This window comes from Heptranchias perlo, chromosome 2, assembly GCF_035084215.1.
Source record: "Heptranchias perlo isolate sHepPer1 chromosome 2, sHepPer1.hap1, whole genome shotgun sequence".
Classification (NCBI taxonomy): Eukaryota; Metazoa; Chordata; class Chondrichthyes; order Hexanchiformes; family Hexanchidae; genus Heptranchias; species Heptranchias perlo.
In genome coordinates, this window is record NC_090326.1 from 44,468,309 (window position 1) to 44,491,432 (window position 23,124).

Here is a 23,124-nt window from a genome sequence, read left to right on the forward strand (position 1 = left end):
ATTCTTAGTTGTTTTTCAGACATTAAGACTTAGTTTAGACTGGTATTTTTAAACGTACCTATTTTGTGGCGCTATTAGTTACTTCCCAGCTGAGCAGATGAACAAGTTGGCGCTGGTCCCTTGTTTCCACTGATTCCAGCTGGTGATATCCCTTTAATTCGAAGCTGTCATATCGTCGATGAACCGGGGAAGCATGTTCTGGATTCCACATTTCACTGCACATGTGCGAATGCCGGAATTTGCTCCTCGATTTCGCCACTAACAGTGGTGAGCGCTGTTGAGCTCACCGTTCTTTTCTAAGCAATTTCTGGGCCAATATGTTTTGTAGAAGAGTCATCTAACCTATCCTTTTTAACTAACTTTTGATACAGAAGCTTTGGAGAGACAGAGCAGGAACCACAAGATTTGCCAGGAAGATTGAGGAGCTATTGAGAGTCATTTTAATTAGATGGGGGAGGGAAGAAGGGGAAATTGGTTGTTAAACAATGTGCAGACATTAACTTAGAGTGATGCAATATACTGGAATCAGCTACCAGCAGCAAAGAAACACTGAGGGGCTAAAGGAGTATAAATCAACAGCTTTGCTCTCCATGAGATACATTAAAAATAAGGGGGTCAATTTTAGGATGGCCAAGTGGGTGCATTCGTGGCGGGGGGGGTTACTAAATTCGGGGAACCCCGGAGCGGGTCCGGAGCCCGGCTCCAACCCGCCCACTTCCGGGTTCCCCAATGACGCACTTAGCTGCGCACGCAGCCCCCGCATGTGGGACTCCCACCGGCAAATAAAGCCGGCGGGATCCCACTTAAAGCAATTATTTAGATAGTTCAGGTGGTTTGCAGACCTGATTGACATGATATTTTAGGAGGGGTGGGATTTTCATCTCAACGGAGCGTGTTTCCCGTACTGGGGGAAACACTCCCAGTTGAAACAGACGTGTTGCAGCCATCAGCCAGTGGGAGCTGCAAAGGTCCATTTGACAGGTGGGGGGGGAGACCCTCACTCATTGCAGGAGGCCACTCTGTCACTTTGGACAAAGTTTGGCCTCCAGCACCCTCCTCCTAACACTAAAATTCACCAATTTGGAACCTTAACCCCTGTATGCAGACACATTTACCTACCTTGCGGACCCCCTCAAACGTACATCTTCCGGATGGGGGCTGCCATAGCTGCAGTCATGACCTCATCGGAGGACGAACAGCATCACCAGCCTTGCCGTCCACGCCGTCCACCTCTGACACGTGGAGCTCCACAACACAGTGCTGTGACACATCCACCTGCACAGCAGGAGGGAGGGCAACCGCAGAGATAGATGCATCGCAGGAGGCACTACCCTCGCCACAGGGTCTACAGACCGAGGCTCAGCTTCCTGGACCTCTCTGAGGAGCAGTGCACGTGGAGGTTCAGAGTCACTTGACATGTAGTCGTGGACATCTGCAGCCTCCTTGATGCCGAGCCGATCCCGGCTGGCCCGAGCACCATCTTCTTACCTGTCGCTGTCAAAGTCACCACTGCCCTCAACTTCTTCTCCTCAGGATCCTTCCAGGGTGCCACTGGGGACATCGCCGGCGTCTCTCAGTCGTCTGCACAAAAGAGCCCTGCAAATACACCTACACCCACTCTGCAGTGACCCATGGGTGGCATCAGTTGTGGGTCTTCATGGTGATCCTCAGGAAAGAGAATTATTGCACAAGCCAGACAAGATTTGCAAAGATGTGGCAGTAGTGGTGATAACAACATTTAATGTGAGTGGCAAAAGAAACAAATCTAAATGAAAAACATGACATTCCGTCATACACCCTGTGCATCCCCTTTGTGCTCACAAAACCTTAGTCTTATGTTTACAGGAACCCCTATGTGGTGCTACCCCTGTGGCTTCAGCAGAGGTAGTGGCAGGTTGCTCTTGTCCATGCCCTGACCGATGAGGTGTTTTGCGCAGACGCCCTCTGGGTTTCGGTGCCCGTGAGGACCCCTCCAAAGACTGCTCCACCTGCACCTGTGCAGGGGCAGACTCGACCACCTGGAGAGGAGGCAACATTGCAGATACTGGTTGAGAGGGGTGCAACGGGTGAGACGTGGGAGCGCTTTGAGTGACATCCCCACTTCCATGTCCCCTTTCGCCATCATCCCTCTACGGGGCCAGGCCCACATCACTCCTTCCACCCTGTTTGGAGGACTTGTGTGAAGCCTCGGAAGGCCAGTTGTAACATATCTGTCAGCCTGTTTAAGGCGGCAGTATGTTGCTCACCCTGAATCCGAACGGCCGTTGCTCACCCTGAATCCAGGGCCTGAATGGACTCATTGTTGAGCCGTGCTTGAAGCTCGATGGAGGCTAGCCTTCCCTCCATCGCAGACATTCCCGCACTTACCTGCGACACTATCTCAGAGATGCCTTCACGTCCCTGTGACAGTATTCCACTCATGCAGGAGTTGGACTCCTTCATCCTCTGCGCGATTGTGGAGAGTGTGCGTGGCAACTGTTCCAGTACCTCGGCAATGTGCTGCTGGCCCTTGATGACTCTCCTTTTCATGGCTGGCCCCCAGGGTTCAGCATCTGGGTCCAACTGAGCAGAGCCTGGAGAAGAGTGCTCCCACTGACGCGGACTCTCCACGGCTGCCCCTGCCACCAGGGTCTGCTCGTGCTCAGTGTGTGGTGACTCATTATGTGCAACCCCAACTAACTGAGGACAGGGAGCCACCGAGGTGTGTGTATCTGCGCTGGTGAATGGCTGGCTCAGATGTGACAATGCCCCCTCAGAGGCCGGCAGGTCCCCTGAGGAATCGCTTCCGCAGTCATGGAGGTCGCAGATGGCCCTACAAGAGAACAGAAAGCAATATTAAGCATGTGGACAGATGTTGAGGTGCTGCAGATGCCAAGTGATGTTAAGATCATTCGCTATCATGAGTGCTGAGTGTTAGATTTCTGTCACCAGCCGCTTGTGCGCTCCCAGTCTCGGCGTCCGTCACGGACAGGCACTCCAGCGTATGGCTTGATTCCAGTGCCTGCTGCTGTACGTCGGTGAGGACCACCTGGTGTGGCGGGCCCCCTCCGGTCCTTGCCTTCTCCTGGGCATTCTGGCATCTCTTCTCCTATCAAGGCAAAACGCAGAGAGACGTGATTGAGTGTTGGTTGCATCGTGACCCACTGCATGCATTGGTGTGGCTGGGGCTAACCGTGAGGGAGATGCATGGGAGGGCGCATGTGAGACATAGCCATGAGATTGTATGAGATGCATGGTAGTGTTCGAATGGGAACTGGGGTGGTGAGTAAGTGCAGGCAAGGTGAGAATGATGGTTGAGTGGATGTGAGGAGTGATGCAAGAGCGTTGTGATGGCAGTGGAGTTGTGTGGTGGTGGAGGTGATGTGGAAGACGGAGTGTGGGAGAATGTGTAAGTATACTCACTTTGGCTGACCTGGTTAGGTCGTTAAAGTGCTTCCTGCACTGGACCCAGGTTCGGGAGATGTTACTGCTGCTGGTGACCTCCTCTGTCACCTTGAGCCAGACCTTCTTGGTGGCAGAGGCAGGCCACTTCCTCCCTTCTGCTGGGAAAAACGTTTCCCTCCTCCTCCTGACCCCATCGAGCAGCACCTGGAGTGAGGAGTCTGAGAACCTTGGAGCAGCCTTACCTCTGGGCTGCTCCATGCTACCAATTTGGTTCTTTGCTTCAGGAGGAGCATTGGAGGACTGCCCCGTTAAATAGGGCTCCTCCTGCTGACAGCCTGTGATGCGGGTGCGCAGTGCGCCCGCTGCGCAGGTCTGGAACAGGAAACCCAGAAGCACGTGTAAGTACCTTCAATTAGGCCGCGATCACGTGCGGAGCACACCGATTTCACTGGGCGCGTTACCCACGCACCCAGTCGACCCCCCGCTGACAACCAGCCTCCCTCCTAGTCTTGGGGCGTAGATGTCTGAATTGAGGCTGTTTTGGCTGTAGGTAACCATGATGAGGTAGACATTGTTCAGAAGGTTAGATAAGAGCAGAGGTGGTGTAACCCATTATGTCAGGGATATCTGCTAGGTTAAAGAAGTGATGCTATGGCAGGGTAAAATTACACAAAAATGTCCAACCAGAGTAATTCATTAACATAAAAGAGGACAAAGCTAAAATTATTGGTATGTTATAGACCACTAGATCAGAATAAGAAGGAAGTGAGTTCTCTTTTTGAAGAAATTGGAAGGTTATATGAAAACAGGTAGATTATTTTGAAAAGGGATTTTAACCAACTACATATAAACCGGTAATGCCCAAGTAGTTCAGAGACCAAGTTAAAAATCATAATGCATGACTGCTTTGTTAACTATGTGTTAAGGAAGCCGAGAGGCAACACACATATTGATTTGGTAATGGTTAGTGCCCCAGACAACATACAGAGAACGCAAATCATGTCACTCTTGGAGGATAGTGATCACATGATCTAGGATTGAACAGTACTAAGGACCAACAGCCAGGTATTTTAAAAAGGCTAACTTCAGGGTAAGAGGGAAGACCTTAAGTTTATTGATTGAGGAAGATTGCTCAATAATACTTAATTGGATAATAGGTAAAGGCTGAGCACGCTGGATAAATACATACCTAGGATTAGCAAGCACAGGCTAAACAAACATGATCCTAAGTGGAACAAAACAATCGGAAATGCAATAAGGAAGAAAAACAAACTCTAGAAATCCTCCAGGGAGAAAGGCTACTGGGATGATTATGAAAATTCAAAAACACATGAAAGGGTTGGCCAGAGGGTGAAGAAGAATGTGGAAATGTGTTGCAATTGTAAAACAGCAGTAAAAAATATTTTCAGTATTATAAAAGTAAATGAGCAGTTACAGAAGATATGAGGAAAATATGCTAATGAAACTGAAGGTGAGCATAATAGTTACAAATATATTAAATAATTACTTCCATGTATTCACTAGAGAAGGCAGGAACAACAGCCTCTTCTTAATCAGTGATAATCCAAGTAAGACTAATAACATTGGCATAAACGTAGTGGAGGTGCCAATCAGGTTAAAAGAGCCCAAAAATAAATTGCCAGGAACATTGTTATTTATCCTAGGGTACTAACAAAGGCCATGGGTGACATTTGTGAAATGCTGATGATCATTGAGAACTTCAAAGAATGCTGGGCAGACACCACTGGACTGGAAAGAAGCTAATATGGCACCTGTTCTCACAAAGATGATAAAGCAGACGCAGGAAACCACAAAACAATCAGTATTACATCAGTACTGGTTAATTATCAGGAGTAAACTTGAGGATTACTTGTATGACAATAACCTATTAAATAGCAGCCAGTACAAATCAGAAGGGAAAGTTTCTGCTAACCATATGTCTTTACTCTTTTGAGTAAGTGACACTTCAGGTGGACTGTGGAAAATCTGATTTAGGTAAACTTCAAAAAGTCCATTGTTTCTCATGAAATGCAACTTTAAAGTTGTTGGGATTTAAAGTGTACCCTGGGAATGGAAAAAAAATGTCTGAATTGTAAAAGGCAGCAGGTACTTTTTAGGAGAGTGATGCCATGGTGGGAAGATAATGCTAAGTGGGATGCCCGAGGGACTGTTGTTGGGATCTACACTGATTTTAATTTATAACAACAGCTTAAATTCAGAAGCTGAATGCAAATTGCCCAAAATTTACAGGTAATAATGAACTGGTGCAGGGGCAGGAAAAGGGCAATTCAATCTGAGGAGACAGGCAGGGCTCTATGTATGTTAGATAGAATAGGCAAGTGGGCGGAACAGTGGCAAATGAAACTTAATATGGACAAGTATAAAGCATTGTACATAGATGGCATCATATGTACTCCAAAGCTCCAAACGGACAATTAGAGCTTTCAAGACTGACATCGGCAGATTTTTGTTAGGCAAGGGTATCAAACGATATGGAGCAAAAGTGGGTAAGTGGAATTGAGGTACAGATCAGTACACAATCTAATTGAATGGCAAAGCAGGCTCGAGGGGCCTACTCCTGTTCTTATGTTCCGACGAATAGTTGAAATAACTGAGGGAGAAGTTGTAAGAGATCTAGAGGTTTTAGTGCACTCGACGCTCAACATATCCAATCACCATTGAGCAGCAATCAGCAAAACAAATAGAATGCTGCACTATATCGTCAAAATAGTGGAGCAGAAGTTTAAGGAAGTCAAGCTTAAACTATACAGTGCTCTGGTAAGATCACACCTACCTTGAGTACTGTGTCCACAGAAGATCAATAAGACTGATATCTGGCAGCAGTGATCTGAGGATCTGAGTTATGAGTAAAGATTGGAGAAAGTTGGAAGGGGTCTCATAGAAGTAGATGATATGCTAAATGGCGTAAAGGATGTAAATTGGGAGCACTACTTGATATTAAACCAGAACTGCAGGAAGAGAGGGGCACAGGTTCAAACTAGTGAAAGCCAAATTTAGGACTGATGCCAGGAAGTTCTTTTTCACCCAACTGAAATAGACTTGCAGGTATGGTAATGGAACCAAAGACCTGGGATCATTTAGGAGACAGTTCAATGCTGTGACAAGGCACCGTAAGGTTTTTCTGGAGGATGGGCCAAATGATCTTCCTTTTCTATATCTATTGTATGATCTTGAGATATTTACGCTTTAGATAGGCTCAGTTAGTGAAAATAATAGCACAGTGGTTTGGTACACAAAACTTTCACGTTTGCTGACTGTAAAGATCCTATGTCCAATTAGCTTGAGCTGTCTCAATCCAGTTCGTATTAGCCTTGGACTTACAGCATATACCTTCACTAAACTGGCAATGTAATTTGGAGACTTCACTTCCCATAAGAGAATATTTTGGTAAAATATTCTATTTAGAGTTAATTGGATATTGTGCACAAAGTTTGATATAGCAATGGCTATTTCATACAAAGATTAGTCTATTTGCCATTTACTGTGTCTAAGCAGATAGTTTATATTTTATATTCAGACTTATGACTGGTAGGCATGTAAACATAAATTATAGATGTCACTAAAACCACTTCAACAAATGTGAATGAACAGCCTGTCCGTTTATAAAACTTCCAGTGGTTCTGCTGACGTTGGTTAATTAACTGTGAACCAGCTTGGAGAGAGAGACCATGCAAGCTTCTACCCACAACTCATTTGGGGTCGGCTCCAACTGAACATAATTAAGATACCAGATGTTCAGTACCATCTGAAAGGCTCAGATGCCTTGTGTTAATGGTTAAAAAAGTCCTTGAGGGTTGGAAAACAAAAAAAATACATTGGCGCCCACACAGACCCTATAATTGTAAGTTTTAAATAAAATCTATACTTAATACTTATCGGGTCTTCCTGGCCTCTAGCTTTAGTGAATTGCAGTGTTTATTTTCTGGTTGCAGCTAGTTGCACGAGATCTCCATGTCAGGAGACAACGCCATTTATCCAATGTAAAAGAAGCTAAGAGTGAGTTACACACAAATCTGTAGGTTATTTGATGTTGCTCATTTTTGTTTTCTTTTTCTGAAACCTTTTATTGAATATTATTTGGTCATTTAATTTACTGTTATAAGCAGTGGGAGGTATTCAAAAAAGTATCTGTTACAATACAAAGCTAGTGCACACCCCTAAAAGGCAAAGGCTCCACTTGTGCAGTCAAGCAACTATGGTCAACAAATGAGCTGAGAGCCAGTATCAAGCTAAAAGAAAAGGCTTACACAAATGCAAGTAAAAGTGAAAATGCAATGGACTGGAAAAACTATAAAAAAACAATAAAGGGATACAAAGAAAGTAATAAGAGCTGCAAAAAGGAATATGAAAAAAAGTTGCAAGGATATCAAAGCTAACAGCAAAAGTTTTTATAAATATATTAAGAGAAAGAAAGTGGTAAAGGAGAATGTGGGCCCATTAAAGATAGATGCAGGCGAGACTATAATGGACAATAAGGAAATTGCAGGCTTGCTAAATGAGTAGTTTGCATCCATTTTCACAGAGGAGGAAGAGGACAAAATACCAGTGGTACAAGTGAACCTAAAAATAAATCAAGCGGAGGAACGTAGTGGATTTAATATAAGTAAGAAAATGGTAATGGGAAAAATAATGGGACTTAAGATGGACAAGTCTCCAGGATCTGATGGTTTCCACCCCAGAGTATTAAAAGAAATAGGTGAGGAAATTGCAGATGTGTTAGTCATAATTTTCCAAAGCTCTCTAGATTCAGAAATTGTGCCTTTGGATTGGAAAAAGGCAAATGTCACTCGATTATTTAAGAAGGGAGGGAGAGAGAAACCAGGTAACTACAGATCCATTATTTGTGGGGAAATTACTGGAATTTATCATCAAAGACAGTGATTGAGCACTTGGACAAGTATTTGCTGATCAAAGAGAGTCAACATAGATTTGTGAAGGGTAGGTCATGTCTGACTAATCTAGTTGAATTTTTTGAGGAGGTCGTTGGCATGGTGGATAGGGGGATGCCTATGGATGTTGTCTATATGGGCTTCCGGAGGCATTTGAAATGGTTCCACACGAGATTATTAGCAAAAATGAAAGTGCACACAATCTGAGATAACCTTGTGACATGGGTTGGTAATTCGTTGGGAGGCAGGAGACAGAGAGGAGGGATAAAGGGAACGTTCTCTGATTGGCGGGATCTGACAAATGGTGTTTCCCAGAGATCTGTGCTGGGGCTTCAGCTTTTCACCAGATATATCAATGACTTGGATGAAGGAATAGAGAGTTGTATATCCAAATTTGCAGATGACATTAAAATTACAAACTCGTAATATTCCTAAACTTTTTGTTCTCTTTTAGCTAAATTAATATTAAATTCCACCCCATATTTCTCTGTGGCAGCAAAGTGCTTCCTGTCCTGTAATTTCTGTGACTCTCTAAAACCGAAAGGCAATGTTAGGCTTACTGTGCGCAAAATTTCAACAACGTATTTTGATAGTGAAAGTTGGAAAGCAGGCGTTAGTAAAGAGGGAACAATTTAAGTTACTTGAACATTTAACTCTTATAGTGGCTACAGGCTTTACCAGACTCAGTTATGCATAAGCACTAAAGTCAAGACTGTCATGGTGTTTTCTTTAATATAAATTACTGTGAGTCTCCTGTTTGTGAAAATGGAACAATACCTCATACGGTGCAGAGGTGTCCAAGCATTTTGTTTTCATGAACTGCATGGGTGCATTCATGAAACTTTAAGAGCCACATATATTAAGTTTACACCAATGGTCCAGTTAATTTGCATATATCTCAAGTTGCTGATATTAACAAACTTTGACATTCTGATTTTAGATTTATCTACCAAAGCCTGTACAAGCCTCCTGGCCCATGAAATTTAAACAAGACAAATCAGCAAATAAAAAATCCAGGCGCAAACAGGAATGACGGACTTAATTTATGTGGAGAGACTTTAGAAGTCGGGATTGCTTGGAGCAGAGAAAGTTAAAGAGAGATTTAATAGAGATGTTCAAAATTATGAAGCGTTTTGATAGTGATTAACTGTTTCCGCTGGCGGGTGGTTCGGTGTACAGATTTAACATAATTGGCAAAAGAGTCAGAGGGGAGATGAGAATTTTTTTACGTAGTGAGTTGTTATGATCTGGAATACATTGCCTGAAAGGGTGGTGGAGGCAGATTCAATAATAACTTACTAAAGGGAATTTCATATATACTTGATAAGGAAATATTTGCAGAGCCATGGGGAAAGAACATGGGAGTGGAACGAATTAGAAAGCTCTTTCACAGAGCTGGCACAGGTACGATGGACCAAATGGCCGCCTTCCGTGCTGTAAGATTCTGTGATTTTATGATTCTAGGAGGCACGGTAATTTGTGTAGATAGTAACAGGAAGTTACAAAGGGACATAGACAGACTAAATGAGTGGCAAAACTATGGCAGATGAAGTTCAATGTAGGGAAGTGTGAGGTCATCCATTTTGGATCTAAGAAAGACAAATCGTAATATTTTCTTAATGGTGAGACACTAGGGGCTGTGGAGGAGCAATGAGATTTAAGTACACATATCATTAAAAGCTCGTGCATAGGTACAAAAAGTAATCAAAGAGGTTAATGCAATGTTGGCCTTCATCTCAAAGGGATTGGAATACAAAAGTGAGGAAGTGATGCTGCAGTTGTATACAGCCCTGACAGACTCCATCTAGAGTACTGGAGGTGAAATGGGTCTATGGGAGCAGTAAATGGAAAACAAAAATTAGAACTCAATGGAAAAGAAAATCAAGCACGATGTAATACGGGCTGCTGATTTGCTATGAGTCCATTTCACTCTACTAGAATAGACCAATTTCATTCCCCTGTGTTCGGTTTCGGGCACCACATCTCAGGAAGGATATATTGGCCTTCCAGGGGGTACAGTGCAGATTCACCAGAATGATACCAGGGCTCAAAGGGTTAAATTATGAGAACAGGTTGCATAAGTCTTTACAGTCTACTTCTGTTAATTGAAAGTTGATTTTTAAAAGGAAAAAATTAATTGATAAAAAATTTGATTTAAACAACTTCAAATTTAAGAGTTGTCTGCAATTCCTTAGACTTGACATTCCTCATCTTAAAGAGCGCAGAAATTTACCAAAAAAACGGATAACTTCAATTTTTGGAAAATAGAACAAGGTTGCATAACTATACGAAATGTACTGTTGCAAGTATTCTTTCTAATGGTCCTTTCTTTACACTTCAGGCTGTCACAGTGCTAACAGAGCTGATACGAGAGAACTTCAGGAACACTAAACTGAAACAATGCCTGATACCTGCACTAGGAGAACTCCTGTACCTTGTGGCCAACCAGGTAGGAGACACTGAGGTTATTCTTAACACTGCAATGGAATCCTGTAAGGGAATAGCTATTGTAAAGAATAATTGATTGGGGAAAAAATGAGACCAAGAGGAGGTTGGCTGCTATGAATGGTACCATAAATACAACATCTTAATGGGATAATTCCTCGGAAAGGATGAAATATAGTTACTCCACGCTAAGGATCTGCATTCACCTGGACTTGCATTAGAACTTAACTTTACTTCTACTGCTATCAGAGTCCCCATTAATGGACTGTATCTTCCACTGGCAGTGATCAAAAGCAGTACTGCAAATTTTTTAAAATTTGTTTTTGGGATGTGGGTGTTGCTGGCGAGGCCAGCATTTATTGCCCATCCCTAATTGCCCTTGAGAAGATGGTGATGAGTCGCCTTCTTGAACCGCTGCAGTCCGTGTGGTGAAGGTTCTCCCACAGTGCTGTTAGGAAGGGAGTTCCAGGATTTTGACCCAACGACGATGAAGGAATGGCGATATATTTCCAAGTCGGGATGGTGTGTGACTTGGAGGGGAACGTTCAGGTCGTGTTGTTCCCATGTGCCTGCTGCCCTTGTCCTTCTAGGTGGTCGAGGTCGCGGGTTTGGGAGGTGCTGTCGAAGAAGCTTTGGCGAGTTGCTGCAGTGCATCCTGCGGATGGTACACACTGCAGCCACAGTGTGCCGGTGATGAAGGGAGTGAATGTTTAGGGTGGTGAATGGGGTGCCAATCAAGTGGGCTGCTTTGTCCTGGATGGTGTCGAGCTTCTTGAGTGTTGTTGGAGCTGCACTCATCCAGGCAAGTGGAGAGTATTCCATCACACTCCTGACTTGTGCCTTGTAGATGGTGGAAAGGCTTTTGGGAGTCAGGAGGTGAGTCACTCGCCGCAGAATACCCAGCCTCTGACCCGCTCTTGTAGCCACAGTATTTATATGGCTGGTCCAGTTAAGTTTCTGGTCAATGGTGACCCCCAGGATGTTGATGGTGTGGGATTCGGCGATAGTAATGCCGTTGAATGTCAAGGGGAGGTGGTTAGACTCTCTCTTGTTGGAGATGGTCATTGCCTGGCACTTGTCTGGCGGGAATGTTACTTGCCACTTATCAGCCCAAGCCTGGATGTTATCCAGGTCTTGCTGCATGCGGGCATGGACTGTTTCATTATCTGAGGGGTTGCGAATGGAACTGAACACTGTGCAATCATCAGCGAACATCCCCATTTATGACCTTATGATGGAGGGAAGATCATTGATGAAGCAGCTGAAGATGGTTGGGCCGAGGACACTGCCTTGAGGAACTCCTGCAGCAATGTCCTGGGGCTGAGATGATTGGCCTCCAACAATCACTACCATCTTCCTTTGTGCTAGGTATGACTCGAGCCACTGGAGAGTTTTCCCTCTGATTCCCATTGATTTCAATTTTACTGGGGCTCCTTGGTGCCACACTCGGTCAAATGCTGCCTTGATGTCAAGGGCAGTCACTCTCACCTCACCTCTGGAATTCAGCTCTTTTGTCCATGTTTGGACCAAGGCTGTAATGAGGTCTGGAGCCGAGTGGTCCTGGCGGAACCCAAACTGAGCATCGGTGAGCAGGTTATTGGTGAGTAAGTGCCGCTTGATAGCACTGTTGACGTCACCTTCTATCACTTTGCTGATGATTGAGAGTAGACTGATGGGGCGGTAATTGGCTGGATTGGATTTGTCCTGCTTTTTGTGGACATGACATACCTGGGCAATTTTCCACATTGTCGGGTGGCTGCCAGTGTTGTAGCTGTACTGCAACAGCTTGGCTAGAGGCACAGCTCGTTTTGGAGCACAAGCCTTCAGCACTACAGTTGGGATGTTGTCGGGGCCCATAGGCTTTGCTGTATCCAGTGCATTCAGCCATTTCTTGATATCACGTGGAGTGAATCGAATTGGCTGAAGACTGGCTTCTGTGATGGTGGGAATATCGGGAGGAGGCCGAGATGGATCATCCACTCGGCACTTCTGGCTGAAGATGGTTGCAAACGCTTCAGCCTTGTCTTTTGCACTCACGTGCTGGACTCTGCCATCATCGAGGTTGGGGATGGTTACAGAGTCTCCTCCTCCCGTTAGTTGTTTAATTCTCCACCACCATTCACAACTGGATGTGGCAGGACTGCAGAGCTTTGATCTGATCCGTTGGTTGTGGAATCGCTTAGCTCTGTCTATCGCATGTTGCTTCTGCTGTTTAGCATGCATGTAGTCCTGAGTTGTAGCTTCACCACGTTGGCACCTCATTTTTAGGTACGCCTGGTGCTGCTCCTGGCATGCTCTTCTACAGTCCTCATTAAACCAGGGTTGATCCCCTGGCTTGTTGGTAGTGGTAGAGTGAGGAATATGCCGAGCCATGAGGTCACAGATTGTGCTGGAATACAATTCTGCAGCTGCTGATGGCCCACAGCAGCTCATGGATGCCCAGTTTTGAGCTGCTAGATCTGTTCTGAATCTATCCCATTCAGCACGGTGATAGTGCCACACAACACGTTGGATGGTGTCCTCGGTGCGAAGACGGGACTTCGTCTGCACGACGACTGTGCGGTGGTCACTCCTACCAATACAGTCATGGACAGATGCATTTGCGACAGGTAGATTGGTGAGGACGAGGTCAAGTAAGTTTTTCCCTCGTGTTGGTTCGCTCACCACCTGCCGCAGGCCCAGTCTGGCAGCATTGTCCTTCAGGACTCGGCCAGCTCGGTCAGTAGTAGTGCTACCGAGCCATTCTTGGTGATGGACATTGAAGTCCCCCACCCAGAGTACATTCTGTGCCCTTGCTACCCTTAGTGCTTCCTCCAAGTGGTGCTCAACATGGAGGAGGACTGATTCATCAGCTGAGGGAGGGCGGTGGGTGGTAATCAGCAGGAGGTTTCCTGATGTTTGACCTGATGCCATGAGATTTCATGGGGTCCGGAGTCAATGTTAAGGACTCCCAGGGCCACTCCCTCCTGACTGTATATCACTGTACCGCCACCTCTGGTCGGTTTGTCCTGCCGGTGGGACAGGACATACTCAGGAATGGTGATGGAAGAGTCTGTGGACTATAGGATCATATGGTTTGAATGCTTCCACCTGCAAACAGGAGGCAAAATTCAAGCTCACATCAAATGAAAGTCTGGAGATGTTGGCAGCAATTATTTCTGTGGTAATAAATCTAACACTCTAAGATGGTTGCAACTAAATGTTCTTGCACAGCGGTCCTCGAGGTAATCGCATCGAAACATATAAAATTCTAACAGGACTAGACAGACTAGATGCAGGGAGAATGTTCCCGATGGCTGGGGAGTCCAGACCCAGGAGTCACAGTCTCAGGATACAAGGTATGCCATTTAGAACCGAGATGAGGAGGAATTTCTTCACTCAGAGGTTGGTGACCCTGTGGAATTCTCTACCACAGAAGGCAGTGGACGCCAAGTCATAAGATGTATTCAAGAAGGAGATAGATATATTTCTTAATGCTAAAGGGATCAAGGGATATGGGAAAAAGCACGAACAGTGTACTGAGTTAGACGATCAGCCATGATCATTTTGAATGGCGGAGCAGGCCCGAGGGGCCGAGTGGCCTACTCTTGCTCCTATTTTCTATGTTTCTATGTCTCTATGTACTTTCAGATGTCGAAACTTTTCAAATCCCTCTATGGCCTCGCCCCTCCCTATCTCTGTAACCTCCTCCAGCCCTACAACCTTCCAAGATCTTTGCGCCCCTCCAATTCTCGCCTCTTGCGCATCCCCGATTTTAATCACTCCACCTTTGGTGGCCATACCTTCAGCTGCCTACACCCTAAGTTCGGGAATTCCATCCCTAACCTTACCACAAGTCTACCTCTCCTCCTTTAAGAGGCTCCTTAAACCCCATCTCTTCGACCAAGCTTTTGGTCACCTGTCCTAGTATCTCCTTATGTGGCTCAATGTCAAATTTTGTTTGATAACTTTCCTGTGAAGCGCCTAGGGACATTTTACTACATTAAAGATGCTATATAAATGCAAGCTGTTGTTATCGATCAATCAGGAGGTCACTGATGCCTTAAGATGGTAGTGTCAAAGAACAAATGTATTGTGAACTGTGAGTACAGGCAAATCCCCCAACTCTTGCTGTGACAACATAGGAACAGAAGTAGACCATTCAGTCCCTCAAGCCTGTTCCATCATTCAGTTAGATCATGGCTGATCTATATGTTAATTTCATTTACCCATCTTGGTTCCATATCCCTTAATACCCTTACCTAACAAAAATCTATCAATCTCAGTTTTGAAATGTTCAATTGACCTAGCCGCAACTGCTTTTTGGGGGAGAGTGTTCCAGATTTCCACTACAACTGATGGGATGCTCGTCTTTGGGGAGCATGACCTAGACCCGCGGAATATTGATTCAGCCACAACCTTCTTGGTATTTTGTAAACCTACGGTTTGAGCAGTTCGTTCAGGCTTATTGTTCTAAAAGGAACAGAGGTCAGTGAAAATCTGAACAGGCACTATCGTAATGAGGTTTATAAACAAACAGGGTGGGATTGATTGCTAGTCATGTCGCGACTCCAAGCAGATGTGCACTAGAGTTGGTAAAATCTCTCAATCCTTTCTCCATGATACTTCACATGGATGCAAAACTTCACAATAGGTGCGCTCACAGATACTGCTCAGGTCCAGGCTGGATTTATCATTTCCAATATTTTGTAAGACTTTGATAAGAATTTATTTTCACTTGGAGGTTGTGTGAATGAGTAAAGAGTATTAGATCGCTTGTCATAGTTCTGTCCTTCCTCATCTTTGAATACAGTCCTAGCTCCAAATAGCAGCTCCCTCACAGACTGACTCAGTTTTCTTTCTGACCTGATGCATCTTGGAGCTTGTTATTTTTTTGTGTGGTCAAGCTCAGTTTTTCTGTTGTCTCTTCTGCTCAATAATTAATGTGCAGTTTGGAACAAGAACTTTATATACAATGGGGATGAGCAAGAGACCTGACAATGATAGATGTTGCATTGTGCCAAACTCTTATGATGTCTTCAAGGAACAATGTCCCAAGTGGCTTTCTTGCATTTGTTGGGATAATAGTCATATGTACATGGAGGTTTAACTACATTGAAAGAATTAGGAAAATCATTCCGATTTAGTTGGTAACCTACACCCAAAATTTACCCCCCCTCCACAAAATTTAAAATGAAAGTAACTTAATCATCTCCACTCTTAACATCATATAACATTGGTGTAAAATTGCTTCCAAATATGTTTTTCTCAAACTTCAAAAAATGGGATTGTCTACATTGAGATTTGTTGCTAAAATTTGGTAGAGTCATCTGGCCTCAGGCAACAAAACACCTAAATATCTTTTCCAGCCATCACCTTTTCATAAACAGAGTTTGTTTCTTGAAAATACCTGAATTCCTTTGGCAGATTCTGAGATGCTATTAACCTGTTTCTCTGTTTTGGATACCTAGTTTATACCTAAAGGAGAATTCAATTCATGATCAAGAGACTGTACAAAAACAGCACAGCCTAGAAATTACTATCACCATAAAGACAAATACTGGCAGTAATTCAAGGAAGCGAGTCCATGAAACTGGGAATGCAGCTTGGTGCATGTTTCCTGATCAGCTATGCTGCATCCAATGTTGCCAGTTATGCAAGGAGTGTTCTATGATCTATTGTGCACAATGCAGGTGTAACTTCACACAAGGCTATTAATACCAGCATAATTGTCAGTTAATACGGGGAATTAAACATATTTATGAGCTTCCACATATAATACCAGCATTGGAGTGGAACCAAAATCTATCGTGGTTTAGGTTCCCCAGCAAATGACAATGTCCTGCTATATACAGCATGATGGGAATTGCATTCAGTATTCCCCTGGCACTCAGGTTGATTAAGGAAGATGAGAAAGAGTAGGAATAGGTTGCCAGATATGGAGAATGGCACCAAGGGCTGTGCAGTAGACGTGGTCTACATGGACTTCAGCAAAGCATTTGACAAGGTACCGCATGGTAGGTTGTTACATAAGGTTAAATCTCATGGGATCCAAGGTGAGGTAGCCAATTGGATACAAAATTGGCTTGACAACAGAAGACAGAGGGTGGTTGTAGAGGGTTATTTTTCAAACTGGATGCCTGTGTCCAGCGGTGTGCCTCAGGGATCGGTGCTGGGTCCGCTGTTATTTGTTATTTATATTAATGATTTGGATGAGAATTTAGGAGGCATGGTTAGTAAGTTTGCAGATGACACCAAGATTGGTGGCATTGTGGACAGTGAAGAAGGTTATCTGGGATTGCAACGGGATCTTGATCAATTGGGCCAGTGGGCCGATGAATGGCAGATGGAGTTTAATTTAGATAAATGTGAGGTGATGCATTTTGGTAGATCGAATCGGGCCAGGGCCTACTCCGTTAATGGTAGGGCGTTGGGGAGAGTTATAGAACAAAGAGATCTGGGAGTACAGATTCATAGCTCCTTGAAAGTGGAGTCACAGGTGGATAGGGTGGTGAAGAAGGCATTCGGTATGCTTGGTTTCATTGGTCAGAACATTGAATGCAGGAGTTGGGATGTCTTGTTGAAGTTGTACAGGGCATTGGTGAGGCCACACTTGGAGTACTGTGTACAGTTCTGGTCACCCTATTATAGAAAGGATATTATTAAACTAGAAAGAGTGCAGAAAAGATTTACTAGGATGCTACCGGGACTTGATGGTTTGACTTACAGGGAGAGGTTAGACAGACTGGGACTTTTTTCCCTGGAGAGTTGGAGGTTAAGGGGTGATCTTCTAGAAGTCTATAAAATAATGAGGGGCATAGATAAGGTAGATAGTCAAAATCTTTTCCCAAAGGTAGGGGAGTCTATAACGAGGGGGCATAGATTTAAGGTGAGAGGGGAGAGATACAAAAGGGTCCAGAGGGGCAATTTTTTCACTCAAAGGGTGGTGAGTGTCTGGAACGAGCTGCCAGAGGCAGTAGTAGAGGCGGGTACAATTTTGTCTTTTAAAAAGCATTTGGACAGTTACATGGGTAAGATGGGTATAGAGGGATATGGGCCAAGTGCAGGCAATTGGGACTAGCTTAGTGGTATAAACTGGGCGACATGGACATGTTGGGCCGAAGGGCCTGTTTCCATGTTGTAACTTCTATGATTCTATGATTCTATCCATACCCAGCATTACACTATCTAGTGGGTGTACTATCCCAGGTACAGCTAACGTAGACTTACTGAAGAGCCATGGTTTTGCAGGGGGTTGTGACCAAACTATTGCCAATTCCTTCTTAAAGACCTCCAGAAAAACATGTGCAATCCAGGTGGCACTGCCGTTGACCCTCAAGGTCGCCATAGTCCTACTGTGACTACCAAAACAGAATGATGAATGTCAATGCTCAGTTCCTGGTGGTTCCCACAATACATTTATTTTGCAACAACGATCTATGCTAGGCTTATTTGAAGGGAAGTTAGAGTGGAAGGCGAAGGCTACCTTCTTCAACCCTGCCAAAGTCCTGGACAGAAGCAAAGCACAGTTCTCTGGAAGGTACAGATGGTGTTTCCCCTTATAGTCACCCCTGCTGTTGACCTGAGGGGGGAATGGGTTGGAGTAGCAAATTGAGTAATTTTCCTTTCACTGAAAATAGGAAGAACAGGATTGTGAATTATGTTATATTTGTATTTGAAAAAAATCAATAAAATGTTTTTTAAAAATACAGCTTCTATAATCATCTACAGGCTAATTTCAATTTATACCGGTATTTCTATGGTTGCTTCATTCTTCATTACAGGAGGAGAAAAGACAGCACCCAAGAGACCGCTGGGCCATCCCTTCCACTGCCTACACCGTGCTAATGAGATGTCTTCGGGAAGGGGTAAGGCTGTTTGTTGCCTTCTGAGAAATGAATAGTTGTATCAGCATTCTTCAATATGCTTCAGACATTGCATGCATGTTGTAGTTTTTATATTTACACATGTGTAGTTTGTGTACATAATTTCCTAAATTAAAATTACCCAGGGAAAGTCTCAACCGCCATTTCCCGATATGTTTTTTCCTCTTTGATTTCATGATTTTTGTCCTGAAACTTTGACAAAATAAATACACAGATGTTGTTTTCAAAATCCCTCATTATGAGTACAGTGATTCCCACAGGGGTTATGAAGTTATCAAAATAATGGGACATCATCCTGAAAGCATAAACACTTGTCTGGTATGTTTGCTAAAACAAATTACCAGTAATGCATATAAATATTTAGAACTGTTCTGTTTTTATGTGCTAAAACGGTTGTGTACTCTGTCCCAACTTGATTGCAGTAAAAATTGTCAACTCTTACTTAAATCCAAACTTTTGTTTCCTTTCCTGCAACAAGCTGCCAATCACTCACCTACAAGCTATTGTATGTCTGTGATTTGGCAGCTGAACCCTAAATAGAAATGGTTCAGCCTATTTTCATTGCATTTTAAAGAAACAAAATATGTATTCATGGTTCAATCTTAGTTAAGCTACTCAATGATGGTATTTTCATTTAACTAGGTTACTTTGCAATATGTAATCTTTGCAAATTGACTTTTGTTTATGCTTTTTTAACTAAGATGTGGGTGGGGGGCGGGAGGGTGAGAAAAATTCTCAGCAAGTTTCCTTGAAGCTTCTTTTTCAGAGCTAATTAAGCAGAACATAGTCTGGGTCCTGGTGCTTCTACAGGCTGAGGAAACATTGATCCCAAAGGGACTGTGATAACAAATCTCTGGTGGCAACAAATTGAATTAGTGTGACAGTCTTATTGAGCTTATAGAGTGGTGGAACAAACTTTGACCTTTTTTCTCCAACGGTAATAAGTAGCCATCGTTATGAGGCATTCAGATGCCTCATCTCAGGGTTTGCTGATAAAAATCAAGAGATGCAGCGCACCCTAAGGTAGAAGAAAAACAATGTGCAGGGGAATTATAATTGTAGCCAAACATCATATATGAATATATTTGAATATTAATGAATATTCAATGAAATATTCTAATTTTAATTAAATATTACTGCATAATTAATCAATGACATTGACTATTTTTCATTTACATCCTGGCAGCTTCAGATGGGTAATTTTGTTTGAAAGTAGGGAATTATTCGTCCTTGTCAATTATAGGTTCTCTTCTGAGTTTAGTCTTATTTCGGTTACGTTTAATGGTGCCCAAACGCCTCCTTCAGTTTATGATGTTGATATCATTGTTTTATTTAGTGATCAGACTACTAATCCGACATACCCACAAACAACAGTATTAATTAACGTAGGTTAGTAAGGCCATAAAAAAGGCAAACCAAGCACTAGGGTTCATTTCTGGAGGGTTAGAATTGAAAAGCAGAAAAGTTATGTTAAACTTGTGTAGAACCTTGGTTGGACCACACTTGGAGTACTGTGCACAGTTCTGGTCTCCATATTATTGAAAGGATATAGAGGGATTGGAGAGAGTGCAAAAAAAATTCACAAGGATGATGCCAGAACTGAGAATATTTACTGTGTTGGTGTACATGGAGCAACCCTGCTCCAAAGCAGATAATGTTGGAAACTTATTGCTGTGATGGGAACACAGAAGTAAATTAGGAGCAAGAATTCAGAAGAATTTGGACTTCCTGTCTTTATAGGAAATGTGAAGGGCTGCCATGCATTGCAAAGTGCTACAAATCATGGTTAACAAAATATGAAAATTCCTGTGCAATAACACTCATTATATATTCACATTGATTGTGACATTACTGAATTCCATACATTAAACCGTGCTGGAGGGAAAAAGTCCCACAAATTATACTTAAAAAGTACAAACTGTTTGTGTAGAAGAAAAACATTGGAATTGTGCTCAGCCTGGAATAAGAAAGAAGAACGAATTTGCATTTATGTAGCACCTCATCATATCTTCAGAACATCCCAAAAGCACTTCACATCCAATGAATTACTTTTGAAGTGTATTTATGTAGCAGCCAAATTGCGTACAGCAAGATCTCACAACAGCAAATATACCCATAAACATTTGCAGCACAGAAGGAGGTCATTCAGCCCATTGTGTCTGAGCCAGTTCTCTGCCAGAGAAATTCGAAACTAATGCCAGTTCTCTTCCTATAACTGAGTATCTTCTCCTGCTTCAATTACACATAGTAACAGAAGTAGGCCATTTAGCTCCTCAAGCTTGTTCCACCATTCAATTAGATCATGGCTGATCTGTGTCTTACCCGCCTTGGTTCCTTAGCCCTTAATACCCTTGTCGAACAAAAATCCAGATTTCCACTACCCTTTGTGAGAAGAAGTGCTTCCTGACATCACCCCTGAATGGTCTAGTTCTAATTTTAAAGTTATGCCCCCTTGTTATGGACTCCCCCGCCAGAGGAAATTATTTTTATCTACCCTATCAAATCCTTTAATCAACTTTGAACATATGTAGAGTGTCTTATGGTTCATACAAAACTACACAAAATTATGGATTTTCATCCCTAAAACACTGGTAAAAATCCTAAAATGTCATGTAAAAAAAACACAATTTGGCCTGTTCAGTCACTGTAAATCATTGTCCCTGATAAAATATTGTGGTTTATATGGTATTGCAGCCCTGTTGTTGTAAAATAGCAGATCATCAAACTCACTGTAAGTAATGCCATGGGAGATCTGCTAGTATGTTTGAAAAACTAACACTTATACCATCATCATCCATATATACCTGTCTGTTCCACATTAAGAGTGCTCACTTGTTGGCTGTAACTTCATGCATTTGAATGTGTGAGCTGGCAACTGGAGGCAGGTCAGGGCTTCCAGCAGGAGTTGGGTTGAGTCAAGAGTGCCAACTGGAGTCTGGCCATGGATGTCAGTGGGAATTGGAGTAAGGTCAGGGCTGCTAGCAAGACTTGGGTTGGAGCACTATACATTTCAGTCAAAATAACAGGATCTTTGTGTCCAGGTCTGTGAAACAAGTTTCATGGAATCTTTTTTGGGGTTTTTGACTAAGTTTTGCCCACTTTCTGGATGAATAAAATAATCACTATTTGTGCCAATTACATGTCAATTTAGCTGCATGAGAAATAGAAAATTAGTATTATGACAGGTGCTTCATGATTGTTCCCATTTTCGAATTCATATTGAACAAAACCAGCAAAGTAAATTTGGGAGCATCTAACATTTTGATTGGTGCCGATTAAACATGACCGAAAATAGAGGAATTGATTCTTTTTGAGCAAAAAAGGAAAATATCCCCAATACTTGACACAAAAAAGTATTTCTAAACTCTCCTACCCTACTTGTTGGAAGGCAATGTACTTTTTAATTCCTTTCTTGGAACACCATTGAGACGTAACATATTAGCTGTGCTGTTTACTAGGTCAGATCTGAATTTGAAAATCTCTGATCTCTCCTAGTCAGCATCCGTAACCAAAAATTTGAGATCAATATGATTAATATGGAGACATAGGAGGGTGATTTTGAAATGGAGTACACATCAAGTAGCTGGTGGGTGAAGATGGTGAGAGGCCGGAACTATTTTGATGGTCGGGCCTTTTAGCATGGAAGTGGTGAGCTGCCAGAGCAATCCTAGCGCTGATGGGCAACTTGCCATTCTGAGGGGCAGTAAAATCTGGCGGCTTATCCGTAAAACTTGGCTGGCAGAACTCCATTAAAGGAAAGGGCCAGGCTGACCCCGGGGAAAGGGGGCGGCTGACATGAATTCTAACGTTTGAGAGGATTTTAAGCGAAACACATGAAGAGCAATTAAGCTCAGCCTGTTGCCAAAAAATGCTCACCAAACTATTATTTGCACTTTTTCAGCATGGCTTCCAGCAGTCCCTTTAGGGTACACTGCTTGTGGCTGCTTTCCGCTCAGGGCAGTGGATGAATACATTGCTGCATGGGTGCCATGCAGTCCTGGAGGAAAATTGCATTGAAGTCCGATAAACTTCATACGACCCTGGTTTGCTTTGCCTAATGAGACCCCTTAGCACTGCCCACCTATATCCAGGCCCACTCAAAATTGGAAGCAGGTGAGCCTCAGGCAGGAAGATAGTGGTACGTTTTTTTTTGGTCTCGCTACAATCCTGCTCCTGTTGGAAAATGGGGCAGTCGAAAGATACCATAATCGTCTCCATAATGCGATGGGTCTGGTTCAGATTTGCAGTTAATGCTATTTTTTTTTAATATTGGAAAAAGATTAATTAGGTCTAAATGCAACAGATGTAGATAGAGTTAGTCAGCATATGAAAAAAATTTAAATCATACTGATGTTAAAAAGAATTAAGATATACTGAGTGTTTAAATAGCCATTATGCCTTTTCATCACGCATGTAATGACACAAGATTCCACAGAAACAAATAAGAAAGAAAATTGGCCTTTAAACTACACACACACTTAAGCAGAATGTGCCCTTAACAGGTATATACTTATGTGGAG

At 43.2% G+C, this 23,124-nt stretch overlaps 1 protein-coding gene across 2 annotated transcripts in view; it reads left to right on the forward strand.

Annotated features, from left to right (window-relative positions):
• Positions 1-23,124, forward strand: part of ulk4 (unc-51 like kinase 4) — a 548,729-nt gene that overhangs the window by 159,753 nt on the left and 365,852 nt on the right. For both annotated transcript variants that reach the window (XM_068001818.1, XM_068001817.1), the window contains exons 18-19: positions 10,636-10,743; positions 18,503-18,586. In XM_068001818.1, the coding sequence (XP_067857919.1) occupies positions 10,636-10,743; positions 18,503-18,586 (192 nt within the window). The remainder of the gene's footprint in view (positions 1-10,635; positions 10,744-18,502; positions 18,587-23,124) is intronic.